The sequence below is a fragment of the Peromyscus californicus genome, unplaced genomic scaffold (genome assembly GCF_007827085.1).
Source record: "Peromyscus californicus insignis strain IS unplaced genomic scaffold, ASM782708v3 Scaffold_11__1_contigs__length_118956290, whole genome shotgun sequence".
NCBI classification, from domain to species: domain Eukaryota; kingdom Metazoa; phylum Chordata; class Mammalia; order Rodentia; family Cricetidae; genus Peromyscus; species Peromyscus californicus.
This window is the reverse complement of record NW_026294402.1, coordinates 37,397,792-37,423,057: the sequence shown is the minus strand read 5'-3', so window position 1 is coordinate 37,423,057 and position 25,266 is coordinate 37,397,792. Positions and strand designations below refer to the sequence as shown.

The window sequence follows — 25,266 nt, the reverse complement described above, 5'->3', positions numbered from 1 at the left end:
TTTCCAAACCATAGAGTCTGAACAGAGATACAGAGAGCCTTTGCCCGCTTCTTGGTTCTTGTTGGGGACTTGGGGGAGGTTCCAGGGTCTGGGAAGATTGCCAAGGACAGAAGTAGTGATGGATGGGACAGGACCCGAACCAGGGGAAGTTAGGAAATGTGGGTGAGGCCCCTAATGACTGTGGGACTGACTCATGGGGGCAGCCCTGGCTTGAAGGCTTCCTTGAGATCTAGCATCCTGTCAGGCAAGAGGCCAGCCTTGAGACCCCAGGCGACTATGTCTTCAGTGCTGTCAGCTCGGACTGTAAGACCCCAAGGAAACAGTCCAGTTATTGTCTGGCAGTCTGCCCCAGCTGCCCAGGGTGAAAAAGTCCTCAAGACAGAGGTGGCTCCCCAAGAAAGATGCTGTTCGTTCTTGATGCTCCACATTCAACCCTCTGTCAAGTACCGAGCATCTACCAATCTCTGTAGCGCCACACTGGACCTTGTTACCAGTACCAGCTCCCTGTCCTTTCCCTAGAAGTCTGAACCCATAGGTTTAAGTTCCTGGGAGCTGTGTTTTAGCAAACATCAAAGTGATATCTGAGGTAAGGCAAATTTGAAAAACCCTGAGGGAGATGAACTCTCAAGTCCCCTTCAGTCCTATATGTATGCCAAAGGAAGGGCTCACGCCGGCAACGGTGGATTATGTGCAGGGGACAGTTTCACCCATCTGCCCTCGGGACCCCAGAGACAACAAGGCACCTGGAATAAACACGGTGGCAATGGACAGGAGGAACAAATGGTTCTGAGCACCCCAGAGGACCTTATCTGCATGGCCTCCCCAACCTCCTCTCTGTTCACCAGGGGACACAGACTCAAAGAATTTTTAAAGTATGCTCGCATGTCACCAAGCAGGCAGGAATCCTACTCCCCCAGTCTTCATTTTGTTGGAGTGTCTGGCACAGCAGAGCTGTCTTTTTGTGGCCCTTGACCATGAAGCAGGAGTGTGGCTATCGGGTGTCCCCAGTGGCCTGGAATCTATCATTTCCCTGGCTCTGTTCAGTGTATTAGAGGAAAGAGCCGGGCCTTGGGAGGTGGGCTAGGCTGGAGAAAGGCTGACTAAACTCGGGGAGGAGAGGGAAACTGCCTAACGGCCCACAAAGTGCTCCCTGAAGTTCGCATCCAGATTGGCGGGCTCACTTATCAAAACAGCGCACACCTGATGGATGCACAGACGGCCCTCAACCCCCAACTCCACTCCCCGACCTAGGAAAAGACAGAGTGCGAGGTGAGGCCTGATTTTTTTTTTTTTTCCAGCCGCATTTGAGAAATTCGCTGTGTCAGAGAAACCAAAAGACTAAGCAAAACCCCTGAAAATCCAAGCCTGATTATTTCATCCACGTGGCACCAGAACAAGCCAGAGGGGTGTGGGGGGGGGCGGGGGAAGAGTCACCCGCCCCGCCCTTAACGGGAGGAAGGGATTTGCCCCAAGCGCAAACTCCCGACAAGGCCTGGCCGGTGGCGGGGCGCGGCGGGAGGGAGGGACCCAGAGAAAGCCAGCGTCGGCCGGCCACAAAGCGGCTGAGCCGCGGTCCCCAATCCCCGCCCCTCTCTGGGCCACGGCGGTCCCTTTAAGGGCCAAGAGGTGCGCGGTCTCTTTAAGGCAGGTCCTGGTGGTTTCTGTTTTCTGAAGGAAGTGACGGGGGGTGGGATTGAATGAAAAGTGCTGAACGGAGTCGGGAGCTCAGGAGTCCGGGCGGCTGGGGCCGCGGCGATCGGGGGGACACGCACGGGGGGCGCTGTCCGGGACTCGGGGTGCGTGGCTGAACGCGGCCCACGTGCGTTCGCCGCACGTCGTGGGGACCTCGGGGTTGAGACGCCCCTCCTGAGGAGGCGACTTGCCGGGAATCCCTGAACCGGACCCCTTAACTTCGAGCGAACTTTGCAGACGCGTCTCCCCTCCCCCACGCGGCGCGCCGGGGCCCCCGGGGATGCGGCCCCCCGGCCGCCGCGACGTCCCCTCGGCGCGCCCCGCGCTGCCGCTCCTGCGGCCGCCGCTGCTGCTGCTGCTGCTGTCGCCGCTGCTGCTTGGGGCGCCGCGCGGCGTGGACGCGGGGAGCAGCGCGCCGGCCGAGCTGCGGGTCCGTGTGAGGCTGCCCGACGGCCAGGTGACCGAGGAGAGCCTGCAGGCGGACAGCGACGCCGACAGCATCAGCCTCGAGCTGCGCAAACCCGACGGCACTCTCATCTCCTTCACCGCCGATTTCAAGAAGGTGAGGCACCCTCCCTGGTCCTGTTCCATCCCCGCCCCACCCCACCCCCGGGGAGGGAGGCTTTCGAGCTTAACTGTCGGAGGTCTCAGACACCCCCAAGCCTGCAGAAGAGAAAGGCAGCGCGGGAAGGGGGACGTGACTTGCCCAAGGTCACGCCAGGCTCCTCTCTGTAACGCTCCAGCACCCAGATCCGGGGTCCTTTATTCTCTTCAATGAACTCCTGTGCTAACAACCCCTCCAGCCTTCTGTTACTTGGCTCTGAGTAATCAAGGCCCCTCTCATGCACTCACTGATCAGCTCCTGGGTCTGCTTCCTTCTCGGCACTCCCAGCTGATACTCCGACAGAAGTGCCCGTTAGCAATGCTTCCCTTCTTGCAACAGTTTTTCTGTGACTGCAGGGGGAAATCCACAGGTGGCATCGGGGACCTTGGCCCGCCCTGTAGCTGTGAGTGTGGTATGAAGTTAGGTCCCTTTCCTTTTCTGTACTTGGCAAGGAAGTGGTTTTAAGACCTCCAGCCCTGGAGCACCATTCCGGGATCATTTTCCCTGCAGAGCTGTCTGTCCCTGGTCCCGCCCAAGGCTAGGAGAAGCTCTCTCCTCTGTGACCTGGAGGGCTGGAACGCTTGGGGCTAGAGGAAGACCTAGGAGGGGTTGGGAGAGGGAAGGGGAGGGGAGGGGAGGGGAGGGGAGGCCTCTTCACTTGGAAAAGGTGGTCAGTGTCTCAGCCCAAGCCTGGCAAGGGCTAGTGAGATCCACAGTTTTGCCTCTCTGTATTCTGTCTGTCTGTCTGTCTGTCTCTCTCTCTCTCTCTCTGTCTCATGAGGGTGGGGTGCAGTGTTGTGGAGGGAGTCAGAAGAGAGAGAGAAGTGCTAGGATTATCAGGAAATGGAACTGGGGGGGGGGCGGTGCTGGGCGACAAACAGTGACCCAACCACAGAAACATCTTGAAGAAAAGATGTATAAGTTTTTGGTGAAGGGCAATTCCCTCACTCCTGTCATCTCGGTGCTCAGGAGCCCAAGATAGGAGGAACACAAGTTCAAGTCTAGCCAGGACTATAGAGTGAGACGAAACCCTATCTTGTGGGGTCCAGGGGAGGACTCTTCTAATCATCTACTCTCAGCTCTTCCCCCTCTAAAAGGAGGCGCTGTGCCCCTCTATCTTTGGGGGGAGACAGACATAAGGCATATTAAATAGCTAGGCAGCAGAGAGGCCCCAGTACCCAGTAGCCCCCACTCACTTGCTTCTGTGAAACTAGGAGTTATTTGGAGAGCTTGGGAGGAGGGGGCAGAGGATGGGCAGCCAGCTAGAGACCCCATGAGATTGACGTAGCTTGCAGAGGTGCAGAGGAGATCCAGCATTGGGTGGAGTAGGGGTGAGCCTGGACCGGGGGTGAGGCTGGACTGGTGATCTGGCCCAGGCCCAGGGAGTCATCTTGACAGAGGACTTAGCGGAATGGTAGCCCATGCTTGCCACACAGGCTCAAGCTGCGATCTTAGATGCTAGCTAGTAAGGCAGATGACCCTGCTTGTCCACCTGAACTTTAGGAACATTTTATCTGTGGTATTCTGGGCTTGGAAGACGCAAATGGAGGCGGAATCAATCACGAGTGGGGATCTAATCTCTCCTCTAAGCCCTCTGACCTAAAAGCCAGCCACAGAATGTACTGTTAGTGTCCCACCCTCCTGCCCAGTGGCCCTGTGGGGTGATCACCCCGGAGCCTTAAAGATTTATCCATCTCTAGGCAAGACTTCTGATAGCCAAGCTGGGCGGGGCGTGAAAGGCAGGACTGGAATGGAGCTTTTCTAGCCTCTGGCTCCAAAAGGTTGTTATTGCTCTGCCGTGAAAGGAGACCAGGGCAGAAAACACAGAGGCTGTGACGGGTGGTGGTGGCCTGCCATGGGGGTTGGACTGAGCGTGGGGTTGGGGACCTCTGGCTGCACAGTTGGAGGGAACATTCAGAGTTGATGGCAAGAGCTCACTTTAATCGCCACAATGGCTCAAACTTTCACCTAATTTTCCAAAGTCTACTTTTCAGGTTAGCCGCTGACACAGAACTGGCATTTCACACCTGCTCCTGGCATCTCCAGTTTCATGTGTGGGGGGTGTGGGGGGTGTGGGGGGTGTGGGAGTGTAAGTCCCAGAGAGTGGAAAGCCAGCTATCAGAGGATTTCTAGGCTCTTCTTAGGCTCAGGACATGGTGGAGTCGGGTACATGGGGACCAGGGAGGACAGTGTTTAGTCTATTCCAGCGTGTTGCTTCTACTGGCCAGAGCCACTCTGTGCCTGGTCCTTCTCCCACAGGGTGTTTGTTGCTCAGTTCTCCAGGCCTTTTTTGTTAGATTTCCACTGGAAAGCTCTGCCTAGAAGTAATGATGTTTCCTGTAGAAAATGGCCCAGAAGTTGTGTTTTTGTGTACCATGCCCATTAGGGGCTGCTTTAGGAAAAAACAAAAATCCTAAATCCTTTTGGGACTACTCATGTTTGCCGTCTGATCACCATCGGGGGAGACGGTATAGACTGAATGAGACAAGTCTGGTTTACCACCTGTGAGCTGGTCAACCTCTGGTCCAGCTATTTGGTCTCTCTGGGCCTGCATCTCTTCACCTGAAGGATGTGTTAATATTGGTGCCTGGCCTGCGGTCATGGACAGAACTGAACAGGGAGCAAAGTGCATGTAGTATGCCGTGTCGAGTGCTCAGGACATGAGAAACCCTCCGCTCCGAAGCTGTCTCACCCCACCTTTCAGGCAGCTTCCTCCCCGTTCAGCTTGGATGAAAGCGGTTGAAGCGTAGGCAAGAGATCACAAAGAAATGAGCCTGGAAATGACGAGAGTCCCTCCCTGTCACCTGTTTTCTTTCTGTCTTGGAGACAAGGTCTCCAAATACAGTCTAGCCTGACCTTGGCCTTGAACCCCTGTGTGATCCAGATTACTCTGAAGCTTTTGTTTTATCTTTTTTTTTTTTTTTTTGAGACAGAGTCTCACTATGTAGTATGACAAAAGTCTACTTGGGGAGATGCTATACACAGGTCTACTTACCCCAGAGAGAATCCATGACAGACCAAAGTATAAATAGCACCAAAAGCCCAACTTGGTGAACCAGTGAATTTTATTGGGATTCCTTAGGAATACGGGTGAGGGGTTATTTACAAGAGCAGAAATGACTCAAAGACAGATGTATCACCAAGGTGCACCCCAGCATGACTGACCACTCATAAAGCTGGGAAGCTGGAGTACACTGCACAGCCTGCAGGCCACTCAACAGGTGGGAGAGTGACCTTTCCGGGTGCCTCGGTTGTTCTAAACTTCTTTCAGGCAGTTCCTCTGGCTTTTGCTTCTCCTAGGCAGCTGGGCTGGTCTTAGTCTTCTTTGAAGCACAGCTTTTATTGTTTACCCTGGCAAGGAGGAGTCTAGTGAATCTGGTCAGTTTCAGGGACTTCCTACAGCTGTTTTGAGTTGCTTAACTTCCTTCCAGGAGCTTCCCTGCAGGATGGACCGTTTCACAGTCCCTGCAGGAAACTGTTACACAAGACTAGCCTTCAACTCTTGATCCTCTTGTTCCAACTCACAGTCTCGAGTGATAGGATTAGAGGTGTGAGCCTCCAGTAACTACCACCTTCTCCTGGAAGCTGCTGGGTCAGTGGCCAGCCAGTGCCCGCTTCCTCACCAGGGCAGCAGTCCACCCTGGCCCAAGCGAACTCAAGGCTTTGTGACCTCCTGTGCAGGAGGGGTCCCAGCTCTTACACCCCTCCTTCTCAGCCCTGCCTTCCTTCCCAGGTGGGCACCCAACATTGACTATTCTTCTCCATGCTTGCACCTTGGCCCCAAAGCTGGTAAAGCAGTCAGTCATCAGTGTGCTATGGGACACTGGAGCCCAGACTTGAGCAGATCCCATGAGCAGCATGGACTGGTACATGGCTGTCCTGTGTCACCAGGAGCCCTTCCTCAGGCTGACACTCACCAGGCTGACTGAGCTGTAACTCTGAAAGAATGCCAGTAGGATATATGGTTCAGTGGCTTTGAAGAGTCATCTGGAAAGTTTGCAGGCTTCCCATACCTGAACGGAACCCCGTCTCACCAAATCAGGACATCTGAACACGAGAGTCAGGCACGGGGTTCTTTAAGTTGAGTGCCAGCCTGGGCTATGGGAGATCCTGTTTTAAAAAGGGGTGGGGTGGGATGGCGGCTTGTGGATGGGACTCAGTTGATAGTATTTTGCCTTCCATGCAGGAAACCCTGGGTTTGATTCTCAACACCACATAAATTGAGCCTGGTTGTGCACATCTGTAATTCTGGCACTTGGGAAGTGGAGGCGGGATGATTAGTAGTTCAAGGTCATCCTCAGCTACATGGTGAGTTCAGGACAAGCCTGGGCTACATGAGACCCATTTCAAAAACAAGCAGTGTGAATCTGTTGTTCTCCCTTTGCTGACTCTAGTTCGTTTTGGTGCTGGGGACTGAACCCAGGGCCTTCTGCATGCTGCTGCCTGAGCCTCACACCCTTACACCCCCTCCCCACCCCAATGTGCTGTAAGCAGCGTTTATACTTTGGGCCTACATTTTTATGCCCTCCACATAGGAACTCTAACTCCTGATACACACAGTGAGTAACATTCCTTGTCACTCCGAGACTTACATATATCATCTGACCTGTGTGTATATTGTCACCGAACACAGTAATGCAGGCATGCCACCACCCCCAGTCTCTCTCTGGCTGCTTATCTGTCAGCCCTCTTGGCTCCCTCCCCCATGCTATCTCTGTCCAAGCTCTCTGTCCCCCTGTCTGAATGTCCAAAAGCAGGGGAAGGAATGAGTCACGTCCCAAGCAGCCTGCTTTGGGGCTGGCCACAAGGGGAAGATGGGGTTGCAAGATATGAAAAACGTCATGTGTGACTGCACCAGGGTGGTGGGGATGTAGGAAGAGAAGAAGGACTCCCACTCCAAAAGTGAAGAAGAAAAGGGTCCATTAGGCTGGAACCTGGGAGGGAATGTCAATATCAAGAGCCACACAGTGCTGTGGCTTGACTCAGGGTTACTCTAAGGGGTCAAGAACCCCAGGGAGATTAGAAACTTGCTTTCTGTCCTGGGTACCAATGGGTAAGTGGAAGCCAGAGGAGAGAACCATCCAGAAAGCATCAGATTCCCTGTCCCAGGATCAAGGGTGGGGTTCCTGTGGGATGTAGTCAGTGAGGATCTGCAGTGTTTACATGGACACTGTCCCAAGAGAATGTCACATCACACACGTGTAGAACAAGAAGAGAAGGTTTTAAGGTCCTAAATCCTACCCTGTCTGTGCTGGGTCCTCTATGGTTTGGCACAGAAGACATGCCATAGATTAGAAATCTTGGGTAGCAGAGGACAGTTTAAAAAAAAAGTACTTTTGTGGTTTGGGTGTGTATGTGTGTGCACAAGGGGTGGGTGTATGCATGTTCATGTGTGTACAGATGCATGTTGGAAGCCAAAGGCTGACATCAAGTGTCTTCTTCACTTTCCACCCTATGGTTTTGAATCAGGGTTCTCTCACTGAACCTGGAGCTCCTGGATTCAGCGAGAGTAGCTGGCCAGTGAGCTCCGGGGATTCTCTTCCTGCCCAGCACTAACACAGGTAGTGTGTGCAGTCGTGCTCTTTCCACAGGTATTGGGAATCTGAACTCAGGCCCCGACGTCTGCATAGCGGGCAGTTTACCAACCGAACCATCACTCTGTTCCCCAAAAGTGCTTTCTGAGAACTTTTAGAGCCCAGAGCATTTTCTCAGGAGTTTGCAGGACGTAAAGAGACCAGGCTGTGTATGTGGGGCTCTTGGGTCCAATTCTCGTCCTCCTTCCATATCTGATGAACTCCTCCTTGGGTCAGGGTACAAAGTCTTTTTTTTTTTTAAGATTTATTTTATTTATTATATAAACTGTTCTTTCTGCAAGTTTGCCCGTACTCCAGAAGAGGAGATCAGATCTCATTATAGATGGCTGTGAGGCACCATGTGGTTGCTGGGAGTTGAACTCATGAGCCCTGGAAGAGCAGTCAGTGCTCTTAACTTCTGAGCCATCTCTCCAGCCCCCTGGATACAAAGTCTTGGCTGTGGTTCTAGTGTGCACCCTGGCCTATGGCTAACATCTCCCATCCCTGATGGAGATGCTGTGTCCAGATGGAGTCTTTATCCTGACTCCTGGTGAAAACCACCACCTGGAGCCGATAGTGTAGCCTGCTGCAGAGGGAAAAGGGGGATTATAGCAGGCTTTCTCTTTGGGCTGCCAACCAGCTCCCAAATAAAAACACAGAGACTTATTATTAATTATGAGTGCTCGGCCTTAGCTTAGGCTTGTTTCTAGCTAGCTCCTTTTTTTTCTTTTTAACTTAAATTAGCCCATTTCTATTAATCTTTGTACTGCTCTAGGCTTGTTTACCTCATCTACATATTGTCTATCCTGCTTTCTTGCTTCCTCAGTATCTGGCTGGCTGGTCCCTGGTTGCCTACCAGGGCAGTGTCTGCCTGCCAACCCCACCTATCTATCCCTCCTCTGCCTAGCTATTGACTGGTCAGCTTTTTATTAGACCGCTCATGTGCCTTCGACAGGCAAGGTGAAACAGTAACACATCTTTACATAGCTAAACAAAGGCAGCATAAACAAAAGCAACACACCTTTACATAGTTAAACAAATGCAGCATAAAAAATGCAACACATCTTTACATAGTTAAACAAATATTCTATTCCACAACAGGGGTGGGTGGAATTTGTTCTTGGACTCCTCAGTCTGTAGAGTAGTGGGTAAGCTCGCACAGACACCTACCTACTCCACAGACAGGCAGGCAAATGGCCCAGTCTGGAGATGCAGACTCTGTGGGTATGTGGCATCCTGCGTTCAACAGTCACTCTGCTCACACACGTGGTCTTAATTTGTCTGCACTACTGCATCCTGAGGCACACTTGCCTCCATCCTGCAGATGCACAGACTAAGCTTGGAAGTGACATTGGTGACAAGACCAGACAGCTGGTAGTGACTCAGGATTAGCTCCCAGAGATCCTTGTACCACACTCCGACTGACTGGGCTGCTCTGGTACTCTGAGTGGGTTTCTTCGAGAAGGATGAAACACTATGGAGGGGCAGAAGGAGTGTGGGAGAACCCTAGTGCACAGGAATTCACAAACACCTATTTATATGCAGTTGGTGTGGGGCCCCGTTCCCCCAAACTCATAATTCCCGGGCAATCCACGATTGATTCCTCAGCAGTGCCCTGGGTGGCTCTAGAGGGTGAAAGGCCAGGCTAGATAGGTCCCAAATACTGCCAATCACTCTGCATTAGCCTCTGTGAGCCTGGGCTCGATGCCTGTGGCTCTCCAGGTCAGAGTGACTGAGGGGTTCTGCAGAACAAGGGACCTATGAGACGCGCATGTAATTCCAACTTTTTTCTTTCTGCACCAGGGACCAATTCATCACTGGGAGCTTCTGTCCTTTAAATTGGCAAATGTTTACTTAGCTGTCACTGGGGATTCGGATGAAGGGCAGGGAATGAAGGAGGCTGGACTCTAAGTGAGAGGAAAGTGTGGCGCCCCGTGTCAGGAGCCCTGAGTCAGCTAGACAGTGGGGAGCAGCTGATCCACATAAAGCCTCACATTGTTCCCCCGGGCCAGTCAGGATGGTGGTGACCTTTGGGATTTGGCTGACAGAGCATGAGGGGCTCTTGGGAAGGCTGGGAACTGGCAGTGAGGGGCACAGGTTCTGGGTGGTAGTTGTACTAACCCTATGACAAGAAGCCTCTGTCCACCATGTCTGTGTGTACAGACAGTGGGGGATGCCTAAGTCTCCTGTAGCATCCATCCCACCTCTGGGTTGAGTACACCCACACCTACTCCTGGGAAAGAGCTAGACAGAGCTGCAGAGGGGTTCCTGAATCTGCCCTCCCCTGCCCCAGCCTAGTAAATCTGGCCCCTGTCTAGTCATGAAGCAATCCCAGCCAGGAGCTGAGGAATAAATATTTAGATTGGCTCAGCCTGGGCCCCAGAGTCACGCGCTCTGGTGATGAGGAGACAGGGATGGCAGAACACAGTCCCAGAAGGCAGGGAGCCCCGACCGTCCAGTAGCTAGGGGACTGGGGCTAGCAGAGGTGGGGCTGAGTACTGCTCTGTGCAGGCCCTGGAGCCGTGGCCAGTCACACACACACACACACACACACACATACACACACACACACACACACACACACACACACATACACACACACACACATACACACACACACACACACACACACACACACACAACCGTTCTGCTCCCATGGGGTGGGGTGGGGTGGGGCTTAGTTGTTCTCAACTGTACTGTAGTGGAAAGTGATGAGGAGGGGTGTCCTGAGAGCACTGGGAGCTAGGAGCTGGAACCCGGGAGCCTGGAAGACTGAGGGGAGCTGAGGTGATGGTGTGTGACTGAGAACGCCTGTGTGAGCCGAATGGTTGGGCTGTGGGTGAGATAATGTGTGAGCCAGAGCCTGCTGGGCATGAAAGTGGAGCAGAGGATTCAGTGAGGGGTGTGTGTGTGTGTGTGTCCCGAGGGTAGGGAAAGCTGGGATAAATTTGGGTGTGTCAATAAAAGTGGCCCAAGCAAAAGCAGTGTGTTGCCCTCTTACCTAACTGAATCTAAAAGGCAGCCATGGAGGGGCATGCTGCTCCTGTCTTGGCCCATCATGGTCCAGGCCTCCCTCCCCCAGCAGGAAGTACTCCCTGAGCCTCTCTGAGGAAGCAGCCTGGAGGGCCCACACAGGGTGTCTCCTGTCACGGGTGTTTTCCCCAGACGGCTGTCTGCAGTCACTTCCCTGTTCCCATGGAACCCCATCAGAGTAGCCCCTCTCTCTGGGAAACACAGTGGGTCTCACAAAGATGGAAGGGTAGGGGAGGGTACAGAGGGATGGTGCATGAAGCAGAACACTGGACTAAGAGTTGGAAAGTCTGGGTTTCTGGTGCTGGTCCTGCTGTGTGACTAGTGAAGTCCCTTCTCCTCTGGAACTTCGCTGAGACATCAACCACATGATCCCCTAAAGTCTGACCTCTTAGAATGCAAAATAGTCCTTGGCTATCAGCCTGCAGGAGTGTGCTCCCCCCACCCCCCACTCCCCTTGTAGGTAAGACCAAGAAGATAGGGCTTGGAGATTGTGGAGGCTGAATCCATTCACACAGCTAGTGGCCATGGAGCTTCTGCCCTGTGCCAGCCCCTAGCTACCACATACACCGGCTCCAGCCACTTGTCTCTGACCCCAGAGCCAGACCACAGAGGGCCTGGATGAATCATTGCCCAGGCAGATATAATGCTAGGACAGTGAGTGGCTTTAGAGTCAGCGTATACTCTCCTGTGCACAGCCTCAAACTGAGTGAAAACCAAATGTGAACCAGACTCCATACCAGCCCCAGGCTCAGAACCCACCAGAGACTTCCAGGGACCGGCAAAGTTAAGCCCAGACTCGAGTGGGTTCCTAGACCCCAAATCCTGCTGCTCAGCCACCTCCCACCTTCCCCACTGCCCTCCCTCTCCATCTCACCTGGTCCTGGTACACCCCCACCACTGGCTTGGGCACCCCTTCATACTCTTGCTCTTTTGTCTGGGCGTGGTCAGGCATTTCTTGAGCATCCGCTGTGTTCTTGTGGCAGGAGTACCCTGAGAATGCCATGTGCTCCGGGCCTGGAGGAATGAGTCTGGGAGGGAATTTAAATGAGGCAGGCAGGGCACTGGGAAGGTGCCTCTATGGACTGGAGGTCCTGACCTTGAACCGTGCCTGAGCGGGTGGTACCTGGGAGCTGAGGTCTAAGGAAGGATCCCTTCTGTCCACCTTCCTTAGGTGTGGGGCGTCCCCACAGAGTAATGGACTCACAGAAAGGTCCAGGAAGTGACTCAACACTGCCCAATGAAGGAACTGCATTTCAATATATAAGCAACATGGGAGTTACTGTAGGAAGAGCCTGGGATGCCAGGCTTTAGGGTGCACTTTAGAGTGAAGCTGGTGACATTAAATGCTCAGATGACAGCAATATGGAGGGGCGATTGGATGTCCTACCTCACTCTTGGCTCAAGAACCAGTGACCCTCCACCCTCACTGAGGGGAACCTTCCTCCCCTCCCTCCACCCCAGCCCTGTCCTTACAAGAACAGTTACGCCCTTATCCATCCTCCGTCTCCGTAGCAGTCAGCACAAACTTCAACTCTAGGCCTTATTCCTGGCTCTGAAGTTAATTGCCTCCGGAGTCCTGTAATGACAGGGCCCTTGCACTTGGCCATTCCTTTGCCTTTCCAGAAGCTTGTGAAAGTCCTGCCTCGGGGAATGAATGCTAGTAGTCAGTGCTGTCCTACTTATTTCCTGCTTGCAAGCCTCACAGGGGTCACCTGACCTGCCTTGGTCTTCAGTCCATCAATAGAACAATCTTTACCACTTCTCCGGCCTGGAGTAGATGGCTTCAGGAACAAGGGATTGCAGCATCAGGGGAGGAACTCAGAGTCCCACCCCGTGTTCTGAGCCCTTTCATACTCTCACTGCTCACAGCAGTCCCGGGAGGTAGGATTCTTACTGGGCCTGTTTTGCAAGTGTGAAAACGAAGACCTGGAGACCTTACATAGATTTCCCCCCAAGGTTGTGTGGCCAGAAGCAGCAAGGCCAGGGGCCAAAGCAGGGAACCCTGGCTGTTAACATTCCATCTTAGCTACTGTGGTGTATTCAAGCCTACCTTAGCCTCAGCTACGGAGAGGATTTCAACCCTCCCTGCCCCTGCCTGGCCTCTTTTTGCTGTATGCCACAGGACTTCCTTATGGGCTGAAGGTTCCTGGGAGAAAGGTTCCTTATGGAGCCCTCCTAGTTTGGGAGGCCCAGACGCTAAACCTCTCCACTGCCAAAGGCTCTTACCCTGTTGTGCTATCTGCCTTGAGCGTTTGACAACATCTAGATGAATCATCCCAGGGGACTTTAGGCAAGGAGAGAGACTGGAAGCCAGGTTCCCATCTGGCTTGGACTTAACATCTATCAGGATGTTCCCAAAGCAGAGGAGCTCCGGCACACCATCCTTCTGTCTCTTCTGGAACCTTGCTATTGGGTCAGGTGGGAAGGCCAGGCATGGTTCAGGATGTGATGCCTACCCCCTCCCTGGGACCAGCAAAGGACATGTGGCTTTGGGGGACAATAGAATCACGAAGACCGGAGAACCTGGTATAAAGGATTTTTCACAGTGCAGGCAGGTGGGGTAGGAGGTGTTCCCGCCTCGTCTTTTCTTTGCATCAGGCTGTTTGTTAGGGACACATTGTAAGAGCAGGAGCTGCCATGTCCTTAGGCAGTCAACCAAGGATCCAGGGATAGGGGCCGAATGAGTATGATGGGAAATGACCCAGGTTCTGGTCCTGTCTGCCATTCACTGGCTCTATGAGCCTGAGCTTCAGTTCATTCATCCTTCCCCCCTCCCTCCTTTCTTCCCTAATTCCATTTTTTCCTTCACTTTTCTTTTGAAACAAAATCTATGTAGCCCAGGTTGCCTTCAACCTGGCAATCCTCCTGCCTCCACCTCCCAAGTATTAGGGATATACCACACCTACTCAGCCCATTTCTTTAGTTTAGCATCAGGGAAATTAGACTAGTTGATCCAGGAAGCAACTATGCTTTCTGGGAAAAGAGCTCAGCTTTTCTACAACCTAGACTACCTGGGTTAAAATCCCAGCTGTGTTTCCCCTAAGTCCATGACCTTGAGCGGGTTACCCAATCCAAGCTCTGTCATAGTTGAGCTCTCCTCCTATTGAGACTTCAGATAAGATGTTGCAATCTGTTTGACACACTGTAACAGCAGTTTCTCTTTCCCGGTTATCAAATCAGTGAAACTTTGTCCTACAATTACAGAGGACTTCCTCTGCCTCGGTGAGAAGTCCTTCTTCCTTCAGCCCCCAGGCAGCTTCCCAGCTTGGTAGCATCTGGTGGTTGTCGTTGTTGTTGGTATCTAATTCAGAAACAGGGAAGGAACTCAAGCACATTTCGTGTGTGTGTGTGTGTGTGTGTGTGTGTGTGTGTGTGTGTGTGTGTGTGCGCGCGCGCGTGTGTGCATGTGCGCGCGTGTGTGCATGTGCGCGCGTGTTTGAGTGTGTGCACACAAGCAGACATGTATTCATGTATGCCCAGGTACACATCTGTGCACCTGCATGTGAACAGGTATGTACCTGCATGTGTGGAGGAGGCCAGTGGTCAACCTTGGGTGTCCTTGTTTATCCTTTTTTCATGGATTAGGCTAGCGTGGTTAACCAGAAAGCCCCAGGGATCCTCCCTCCGGTGTCTACCTCCCCAGGGCTGGTATTACAAGCACACACCACCACACCCTCTTTTTCCATGGGTGCTGATAATTGAACCGAAGTCCTCATGCTTGTATGACAAGCATGTCATCCACTGAGCTGTCTTATCAACTCCTCAAGCAGAGAGCTCTTCAGTCTCTGGTCTGGTTCTAAATGTTCATTGCCTTCCACTGCTTATGGTGGGCAGGTGGCACAGCCGCTCACTGAGGCCCTCAGCAGCCCCGAGACCACCCGGTAGTTAGTACATGTGTCATAGAGAAGACGGCAGTATCCAGATAGCATTCCCACAAGGGTCAGAGCTGAAAATACCAGTGAGGTGGACTTTGGACCCTGCATGAGGCGCCTCCCAGGTATTGCCTGACTCAGACTCTCGGAGGCGGAGATCTGGTGTGGATTCCCACCTGACAGGACTGTGCCTGGAATGGGATCTGGCACCAGCAGATCAGCCTCCAGTGTCCCCTCGGCCGACCTGAGTGGATGGCAGATCAGATGGCCCAGGCTGGCAGGACAAGGAGATGCCAGCACGGTGACCCGAGAAGGGATTTCCTGTCTGGAGGAAGTGGGAGTTAAGCCGGGCTGACTCACCTTCCTTCCAAGGCTCTGGGTGAGGAGGAGCCTCGTGGAACCTTTTCCACCAGCTGAGCCTCAGTTTCTCCCTTCTAGGAAATCGCTCTCCACATTCCCATCCCCACTTGTTGCATTTATAGTAAAGTCATTATATAAAGTAATTTCTAGTAAAAGTGCAAGAGAGATCACTTGTCGAGTTACAGTATGAGCAAAATCCACAACGGTATAGAAGAGGATTAGCCAGGATGGTGGCGCACGCCTTTAATCCCAGCACTCGGGAGGCAGAGGCAGACAGATCTCCGAGTTCAAGGCCAGCCTGGTCTACATAGTGAGCTCCAGGACAGCCAGGGCTAGGTAGGGAAATCCTGTTTCAAACAAAACAAAGATGATGGGCACTTGTCCCGGGTCATCGGTGACATTTGCTGGTCGCTACAACGATGGCGGTAACCTCTGCTTGTGGGTGCTAAGTACTAACGTGCCAGGGACAAGAGCTGTCACAGTGAGGCCTGGAAAAGCCTGGGGCAGCTACCGTATACAGCCTCGTGGTGGGACCCTCCGCCACCCTGCCTGTGTCTAGAATCCCAGGGAACACCCTGACCTTGTTCCCCGAACACTTGGACCCAAGCAGTTATACAGTAAGCCCTCAATGGAGGGGGCTCCTGGGGAGGCAGCCCAGGGTTCAAGTGCTGAGCAATGAAAAGCCCAGGGATGCATCTCCCAGTGCCAGGGAAGAGCCTTAGGCATAGGGACCAGGAAGGTTCCCAGCCATAGTGGCTGAGGCCAGGGTGCCCCCCTGGCAGGAGGCTTCAAAGATTGAGACCTCTTCTGACCGGGACCTACTAACTTCCTTCTCCCCTCAGGAGCAGAGTTAGGAATGTAATAGGTGAGAAGGGCAAGGTGCTTGGGATAGGGGTGGGATGGGGGGCGGGGTGCAGGAGGATGTAGCAGAGGGTTCCAGCTGCAACCAGCCTGCAGACACACTGTCCTGAGGCTCTGCTGCCTCTTCCTGCTCCAGCCTCCCTCATGCATGCAGTGAGTCAGAACAGGAAGGCGCTCTGGGCCCATTGGTCGTGCCATGAGTACCCCCCATGCGGAAAGGGGAAGTGGGGAGGGGAGGGAAGAGGTAAGCCATTCCAGCCTTGGAAGGCAGCAACAGCTGCAGCGGACTGCTTCCGCCCCACAGTCTCTGATGGAGGTGGGGGGGCCAGGGGCCAGGCTGACTGCAGAATACCCAGGGATGTTCTGAGGCTCTTCCCAAAAGCTACAGAGTGCCATAGAGAAAGCTCTGGAATGGGTGCTTATAAAAAGTATAGTCCCTCCCACTTGGTGCTCTGCCCAGTGGTCTCAGGACCCTGCCTGACCCACTCTGATTAAGGACACTGAGGTGCCCACTGAGGGGAGATATCAGTGCCAGAAACAGGTGCTGTCTTTTTTGAGATGAAGGTCTGGTGAGAGGGTTCACTTTGTCAGTTTTCCAGAAAGTTGTGGAAACATTCAGGGTGTGATCTTCGAAGTCACGGGTATAAATGGAAAAGATAAGTAGTTTCCTAGGGCAGGGGAAGGAGGTGTCTTTGGGGAAGGCACTGGGACAGTATGCAGGCCCGTCCTCTCCAGGACTGGTCTGGGGCCCTCACTCCAGCTGGTCTCCATCATCCGCCCTTCCCCCTCAGGACGTGAAGATCTTCCGAGCCCTAATCCTGGGGGAGCTGGAGAAGGGGCAGAGTCAGTTCCAGGCACTCTGCTTTGTCACCCGGCTGCACCACAATGAGATCATCCCCAGTGAGGCCATGGCCAAGCTCCGGCAGGTGAGCACCCACCCCAGGCTTGCCTGGCCAGGCCCTGACCCAGAACCCCCACCTCTGCGGTCACCCTGTCCTCATTCAAACTTAGCTTCCCTCCCATCCTGCTCTTCCTCCCCACATTCTCTCGACACCCTACTCACTGAGAGTCCTGATCCCCTGATTTTGCTCCAGGCCAAACTGACTACAGAGCCCCAGATCTTTAGTCTGCACTGAGCCCCAACTCTTAGGTCACACCAAGCTGCTGGCCCAGGTCCCACCTCCTTGTGGGTGGAGAGAGAGGCATGGACTCTGAACAGGGATTGAATATCACCTCTCCCCATGTCCCTCAGTAGCTAGTGACACTGGACCAATGACCTTGCCTTTAAAGCCTCAGTCTCCTCCTCATCGAGGATGCAGGAAAGACTCAGAACACACCTGTGAAAGTGTGTCAGCGAAGACTGTTTACAGCCTCTCACCTTACTGACCTGCCTGGATCCCTCCCTGGAGTTCCAGCTTTCCGTAGCCCATCTAGGCTGACCGGGGCAGCAGGCCTGCCTGGTGGTATCTTCTCCTCCAGGGCCCTTACCCTTTGCCTGCTCTTCTTGGAAAGACTTAGTTCCTTGGATTCAGAAAGCACATGACCCACACTGTCATGTACCCCAGAACAGCTTGCCTAGCCTGTCTCCCAGCTGCATCTTGCACTTATCAGCAAGCTCTTGAAGTTAGTTCTAAGGACAGCCACTCGTGAGTAGAAGCCAGAAAAGCCTTAACTGCCCCTGGGGCATCAGTTTCTCAGGGGTTGGGGCTAGGTGCCCCTCCACTGCCTTGGGCTCCATGGACCTGGGATCAAGGAGGGCATGATAGGCGATATTCCCATCTTGCCCCTACAGAAAAACCCCCGCGCCGTGCGGCAGGCTGAAGAAGTGCGGGGTCTGGAGCAGTTACACATGGACATCGCCGTGAACTTCAGCCAGGGGGGCCTGCTGAGTCCTCATATCCACAATGTTTGTGCTGAGGCCACTGATGCCATCTACACCCGCCAGGAAGATGTCCGGTTCTGGACGGAGCGAGGTCAGCTGGGGGCTGCCCTGGGTGGGGAGAGGGAGGAGCGCTTTGACTGAGTGACTCTTCGCTGTGTTCAGGAGAGAGTTGCTGAGTCCCTTCAGGGATGGACCACACAAGCATGCCCAGTATGGACACTCAGTTGCCGCAGCTGGTAGTGGGTAGATCTGAACAGCACCAGTTAAGTGTAAGCGTGTAGTCACGAGGGACAGGCATTCTCAGGGGAAGGTGACACCCCCCCCCCCAAGGTAGGCCGTGATATGTCAGGAAGGCTTCTGGAGGAGGTGGTGCCTGTGTAGCTAGAATGAGAAAACTGACAAAAGACAGCCTGCCAGGTCCTGTGAAAGGAGCTGTCTCTACCTTCTTGTCACTACCCATAGTGAGGACAGAGATGTTCCTGCTAGCCTGTCTGCTGGCACCTCTCAGAAGTCAGCATCTCACCATTCCTGGTTGCCAGCATCTCTCCCAGAACCCTCCGGGCCTCCTCCCAGCTCTGCAGGACCCCTATGCCGCTCTGCTGGCCCTTCTCCAGGTCCTGTGTGGAGAAGGGACAAGGAGATTCAAGCTGCCTGCTCCTGGGCCTTCTGCTCAGCCAGATGCATATAGAGAAGCCTGCCCCTCCCAAAGCAAGGCTGGACTTTGTGACCATGCCCATTACACACCTTTCTCCACCAGACCACACCCCAAATAAAGGCCTGACGCCAGCACCCCCAGAAGCTGTTCCTTCCCATGGCCGCTCAGCAGAGCCCTGGCCAGGCTTCTGTCACCTGCTCAGCACTCATCATGCATGTTGTTCTCATGTCCATCCCCACTCTGCTTCTGCTGTCCCATCCCCACCCTGCCCACTCAGGTGACATCCTATTTAAAGCATTGGTGACCACATGGCCCGGGGTAGGCTGTGAAATCAGACAGGCCTGGTTTGGGTCCTGACCCGTCTTTCATTGTATGACCTTGTCAGTAAACTTCTCTGGACCAGTTTTGAATCCCTGGCACACAGTTGAGACTCAGTGGATGAAGATGACTGTGATTTAGTGTAACCCATTAGCTTTGCCTCAGGCCTGGGTCTCACCTCTGTGTCCGTCCCCAGGGTGGCCTTGGGAGGGGTGACAGGAGTGAAGGTTGTTCCGGACTATAGATGTTCCTACTTTCTTCATGCTTGTCTCTTCCCCCAGGTGTGGACAGTTCTGTGTTCGAGGTTCTGCCCAAGGAGCAGGTGGAATTGCCTCGCTGTGGGCAAGTGAGGGACCGAGGAAAGCCCTGTGCCTGCCGCTACAGTCTGAGCCTGGCCTGGTACCCTTGCATGCTCAAGTACTGCCACAGCCGTGACCGGCCAGCACCCTACAAGTGTGGCATCCGAAGCTGCAGGAAAAACTACAGCTTTGACTTCTATGTACCCCAGAGGCAGCTGTGCCTCTGGGATGAGGACCCCTAACTGTGGGGAGCAGAGAATCAAGGAGAGCTGCTTGGCCCCACAAGTTCTTCACCGGCCACCAGAGGGTGTTAGTAACCCTATCTGGGGCCTTAGGGCCCTTCCTGTGCCTCTGAGGCTGAAGCCATGGGCTCATCTGCATGACTGTGAACGGGTGTCGGGTGTCGCCCAGCAGGGACAACCTTGGGCAGCCCTGATGCCTACCTGTGCCCATCTGGGGGACTGAGAGGGATAAGCCGTTCTCCAGACTGGTACCCTCCCCCATTCCTGTCCCCTGAAATGTCCCACATACATGCAATCAAAGATGCACCAGCCTTGACTTCTTTTGTGGGACTTGTTCCAGGGCCGTGTGTTCCTGCATCGTACCTTCCCATCAGCAAAGGGACCCATTGACCAGAGAGGGACACTCATGCCCCAGCTCCCATGTCTGAAGTGCCTTCTCTCTGCCCCGGAGGCAACGGGGATCCGGGAAACTGCTGCCCCTGAGACTGCCACGTGTGCCTTTCCTGGGACCCAGCTTCCAGCCTCCAAGCCTTCCTTCCTTTGGACTGAAGTACTTTGGACAGGTTCTGGGGCAGGAATGGAGCATGAAGTACAAGGAAAACTTGAATTCCAGATTTTTAATACAAAATATTTATCATTTGTACCAGAAATAAAAGTGTTTTAAAGTTTTCACTCACCTAATGGCGCTAGCCTAGGAGATCTGAGAGAACTTTTGTCCAATGCTGCCACCTAGTGTCAGAAATGTGCCTCTACATAATTAGTGCCAGTCTGGACAAACCAACTCCAAAAGCTCCTATTGTGTGCTCTGTGAGAGGTTCTGTGCTTGAGATGATGAAACAAGAGGACCGGGAAGGCTCAGTAGTCAAGAGCACTTGCTGCTCTTCCGGAGGACCCAAGTTCAATTCCTAGCACCCACTGCGAGGGTGGGGAGGTTCACAGACACCCGTAACTCCAGCATAATGGGGATTTTTATGGCCTCCAAGTACTTCCACACATTAAAAAAAAAACAAAAACAAATCTTGGGGCTAGAGCAGTGGTTCTCAACCTCCCTAATGACATGCAGTTCCTCATGTTGTGGTGACCCCCAACCACAAAATTGTTTTCACTGCTTGCTTCTTAACTGTAATTTTACAACTCTTGTGAATTGTAGCATAAATATGTGTTTTCTGATGGTCTTAGGTCACACGTGCGCGCGCGCACACACACGCACACGCACACGGTCTTGACCCATGTGTGGAGAACTGCTGGGCTACAGGATGGCTCAGGGATTAAGAGCACTGGCTGCTGGGCCAGGGGGTGGTGGTGGTGGTGGTGGTGGTGGTGGTGGTGGTGGTGGTGGTGCACACGCCTTTAATCCCAGCACTCGGGAGGCAGAGCCAGGCGGATCTCTGTGAGCTCGAGGCGAGTTCCAGGAAAGGCGCAAAGCTACACAGAGAAACCCTGTCTTGAAAAACAAAACAAAACAAAACACACACAAACAAAAAACAAAAAAAAAAGCACTGGCTGCTGGAGAGATGGCTCAGAGGTTAAGAGCACTGACTGTTCTCGCAAAGGTCCTGAGTTCAATTCCCAGCAGCCACATGTAATGGGATCTGACACTCTCTTCTGGCATGCAGGCAGAACACTGTGTACATAATAAATAAATCTTAAAAAAAAGCACTGGCTACTCTTCCAGAGGACCCATGTTCCATTCCCAGGATCCACGTGGCAAGCTTGTTGCCCTCTTCTGGCCTCCAAGGATACTGCATGCATGTGACACTCAGACATATATGCAGGCAAAACACCAATACAAATAAAACTATTACCTATATATATATATATGTACTATATATGTTATATGTGATGAGAAAGGACTGAAGATGTAGCTCAGTTACAGAGCATTTGCTCAGCATGAGCAAGGTTCTGGACTCAATGTCCTGCATAGCAGAAAGAAGAAGAAACCAGTGAGTAAAGGCAAAAAGGCAGGACTGATGTTAGAACCAGACATCCAGCATCCACATCTGGACCCTCACCAGAAGTCGTGGTGCTCACCTGTAGTGCCACCACCCAGGAGGCAGAGGGTGCAAATGAAAGGCCGGTCCATGCTACATAGCAAATTGCAGGCCAGAGGCTGCTGTACTTATGTGGGAGGAATTTCGAGAAGGGGCAGATGTGAGCTGAGGCTCCAGGACTGGACAGTGACAGTTTAGCAAGGTGAAGGCAGTAGGGGGTTGTGGGTAACAGTCTCTGGTTCCACAGAGGACCCAGCTCCTCAGGAGAGAGGAGACAGATTCAAACCCTCTTCAGAGGCCTTGGGGAAGGAAGCAGAGTACAAGGCAGTCCCATCTACCCAGTACATCCAGAACAGATGCATGCAGGCCAGAGTGTCTGCTGTAAGCCAGGTCAAGTGCAGGGTGTGGGAGACAGCCTTCTCAGGGAACAGCCTTCATTCCAAGCCCATCTTTAAGGGCCCACTGCAACCTTGCCAGTAGACAAGGAATGAGGACATCACCCTTTTCCCTTCCTCCCTCTTGCCTAATGGAGGCCTCAGTCATGATTCCCAGTCTCTGCTCTGGGTGGAGGGAGGGATACGTGAAGAAAGCTCACCCTTCCCGGTGGAGTCCCTTATTTCTTTCATTCCCCCTACTGACTTCCAAATGTCCAGAAGTAGCACATTTAAAACATGAACATCTTGCCAAACCTGGTGACCCATACCTGTAATCCCAGCACTGAGGAGGCTGAGACAAGGATTCCTGCAAGTTTGGGGCCAGCCTGGGCTACATAGCAAGTTCTGTTCTGAGCTAGGGCTACAGAATGAGCCCTATCTTAAAAACAATAATGCTTCAAACCAGGTGTGATGTCACATGCCTATAATTTTAGCATTTAGGAGGCAGAGTTCAAGAATTCAAGGCCAGCCTGAGCTACAAAACAAATTCAAGGCCAGCCAACGTGTATTACTTGAGGCCCTGTCTTAAAACAACAACAGGGACTGGAGAGACTGCTCAGCAGTTAAAAGCACATCTGCTCTTCCAGAGGGCTAGAGGTGGATTCTCAGCACCCAAGTTGGGAGGCTTACAACTCCAGCTCCAGAGGATCCAATGCCCTTTTCTGGCCTCTAAGGACTCCCACACATGGCACACAAAGACATAATAAAAATAAAAATCAATCTTTAAAAAACAAAACCAGCTGGGAGGTGGTGGTGGTGCACGCCTTTAATCCCAGCACTCGAGAGACAAAGGCTGGTGGATCTCTGAGTTCAAGGCCAGCCTCGTCTCCAGAGTGAGTTCCAGGACAGCCAGGGCTACACAGAGAAACCCTGTCTTGAAAAAAATAATAAGCCGGGCGGTGGTGGCGCACGCCTTTAATCCCAGCACTCGGGAGGCAGAGCCAGGCGGATCTCTGTGAGTTCGAGGCCAGCCTGGGCTACCAAGTGAGTTCCAGGAAAGGCGCAAAGCTACACAGAGAAACCCTGTCTCGAAAAACCAAAAAAAAAAAAAAAAAAAAAAGAAAAAAGTAATAAAAAAAATAAAAAATAAAAACAAACAAAACAAAAAAACCCACGGCAACCAGGGCTACATAGAGAAACCCTATCTTGAAAACCGAAAAATAAAAAAAACCTCACAACACAACAAACAAAACAAATAAGACATCAAGAATGTTTCAAACTAGGGTTTTAAGTGAGGCATGGGGACACATGCCTATAATCCTAGTACTCAGCAGCCAGAGGGGGGAGGATTAGGCATTCAAGGCCAGTTTGGGCTACATAGCAAATCTGAGGCCAACCTGGGCTACATGAGACCCTGTCTCAAGACAAACAACCACCAATAAGAATGTTCCGATTAGGTGTGGTGGCACACACCTACAATCTCAACATTCAAGAGGCTGCGCCAGGAGGATTGCTGGGAGCTCAGGTCAGCCTGGGCTACAAATCAAGTACCAATCAAGCCCAAGCCAGCCCCTGTTTCTCTCTCTGCTGCCTGCAGATCTAGATGCAGAACTCTCAGGTCCTTCTCCAGTACTGTGTCTGCCTGCATGCTGACGTGCTCCTGCCACGATGACAATGGACTAAACCTCTGAATCTGGAAGCCAGCCTCAGTTAAATGCTTTCCTTTATAAGAGTTGCCATGGTTGTGGTGTCTCTTCACAGCAATAGAACGCTGACTAAGACAATTAGGGTTTATCTGACCGGCCAACTAGAGCCTTCAAGAGCATGACTCCTGGGGCTGGAGAGATGACTCAGTACTTAAGAGCACTGGCTGCTCCTCCAAAGAACCTGGGTTCAATTCCCAGCACCCACATGACAGCTCACAACTGTCTGTAATTCAGGTTACAGTGGATCCGATTCCCTCACACAGACGTGCACGCAGGCCAAATACTAACACACATGAAAATTAAAACTAAATAACAATTATTAAAACAACAACAATAACATGGCTCACCTACAAAAGAAGGCCCAAGTTTTGGGGGAGGAGGAGTCTAAAGCATGGAAGCAGCTCCCTGCGGTAGGAGTCACTGGACAAATTGGAGAACAGGGATACAAGTGACATCAGGATTAGAGTTGTCAGAGCAGGATCCTGACTAGTCCCCTTTGATAAAGTGAGAAGGCTCCAGGGAGAGCAGAAGCCCGGACTGCTGGGTACCTCTGCCTCAGAGGAAAAGCTCACACCAGCCACACCTTGCCCCTGCAGCATCACAGGCCCCGTAACCTTCTTACAGGTTTCCAGGCTTCCCTCTCCACAGCCCTGGAAGATCTGAGGTAGGGGAACTACGGGCCCCACACTTGAGGGGTCTCTGCTCCAGAGTCTTCATGGGACCTGGGTCTATAGGGCCGCATGGAAGAAGAGTCTCACATAAAGTAGACAAGGGTCCCTTTAAGAATCAAAGTTTCAGCTGGATGTGATGACGCATGCCTTTAGTCCCAGTCCTTGGGAAGCAGAGGCAAGAGGATCTCTGTGAGTTCGAGGCCAGCCTGGTCTACAGAGTGAGTTCCAGGACAGACTCCAAAGCTACACAGAGAAACCCTGCCTCAAAAAAAAAAAAAAAAGAACCAAAGTTTACCTAAATGCCAGGGACAGTGGTGCATGCTATAATCCCAGCATTCCAAAGGCTGAGGCACCCTGACCTCAAGGCCATCCTGGGCTATATAGTGACTTCCAGGACAGCCTGAGCTACAGAGTGACAACTTGTCTCAAAAGAAACAAAAGACAAACACATATGTGTAATCCCAGCAGTCAGGAGGCTACAGAGGGATTTCCGGTCTGTCCCTAGCTCAGGAAGGAAAAGAGAAGGGAGAAGAGGAACCAGAGCATAGCCTGGCATGGTGGCACACATCTGTAATGCCAGCACTTGGGAGGCTGAGGAGGAGTTACAAATTCAAGGCTGCCTCATCAAGATACTCTTCCAGTACCCGTCTGTCTCAACACACACACACACACACACACACACACACACACACACACACACACACACACACACACACACATAAATGGAGGTGGAGTTTTCTATCTTGACCAGTCTCAAATAAACAAATATATTAATTACAAATGCTCGGCCAAATAGCTCAGGCTTATTACTAACTAACTCTTACATTTAAATTAATTAATTTCTATTAATCGATGTATTGCCACACGGCCATGGCTTTACTGGTCCTCCAGCACCTTGCTTGTTGGGTGGCTGGCCTTCTTTGGAGTCCTCAGTTTGATTTTTCCTCCTAACCTTATCCTGCCTGGCTATTGGTCAGTCAGCTTCTTTATTAAATCAATCAGAGCATAATTTACACAGTGTTCAGGAGGAGTATTCCACAGCACACACAAGCCTTCTTCTTCCCTCGTTTGGAGACTCCTAAGCTGCATCCCACTCCATTGCACTCCCGGCTCATGGTCCACCTCAGGTTGCT

At 52.5% G+C, this 25,266-nt stretch overlaps 1 protein-coding gene and 1 long non-coding RNA gene across 5 annotated transcripts in view; one reads left to right on the top strand and one right to left on the bottom strand.

Moving 5' to 3' along the window:
• Nucleotides 1–2,894, bottom strand: part of LOC128122248 (uncharacterized) — a 55,428-nt gene extending 52,534 nt beyond the window's left edge. For all 4 annotated transcript variants that reach the window (XR_008222368.1, XR_008222366.1, XR_008222369.1 and 1 more), the window contains exon 1: nt 2,545–2,894. This is a non-coding gene — a long non-coding RNA (uncharacterized LOC128122248). The remainder of the gene's footprint in view (nt 1–2,544) is intronic.
• On the top strand, nt 1,570–20,067 carry Oaf (out at first homolog). The gene is made up of 4 exons (XM_052757627.1): nt 1,570–2,254; nt 16,787–16,921; nt 17,788–17,968; nt 19,132–20,067. The coding sequence occupies exons 1-4, from the start codon at nt 1,973–1,975 to the stop codon at nt 19,389–19,391; spliced, it is 858 nt and encodes a 285-aa protein (XP_052613587.1). The 5' UTR covers nt 1,570–1,972; the 3' UTR covers nt 19,392–20,067.
• Nucleotides 20,068–25,266: the final 5,199 nt, after the last annotated feature.

Excerpts from the sequence above, each read along its gene's own strand:
- Oaf (XM_052757627.1), top strand. The coding sequence starts at position 1,973 with ATGCGGCCCCCCGGCCGCCGCGACGTCCCCTCGGCGCGCCCCGCGCTG. Across the intron at positions 16,922-17,787 it reads CCATGGCCAAGCTCCGGCAG|AAAAACCCCCGCGCCGTGCG; the intron begins GTGAGCACCCAC and ends TTGCCCCTACAG. Across the intron at positions 17,969-19,131 it reads CCGGTTCTGGACGGAGCGAG|GTGTGGACAGTTCTGTGTTC; the intron begins GTCAGCTGGGGG and ends CTCTTCCCCCAG.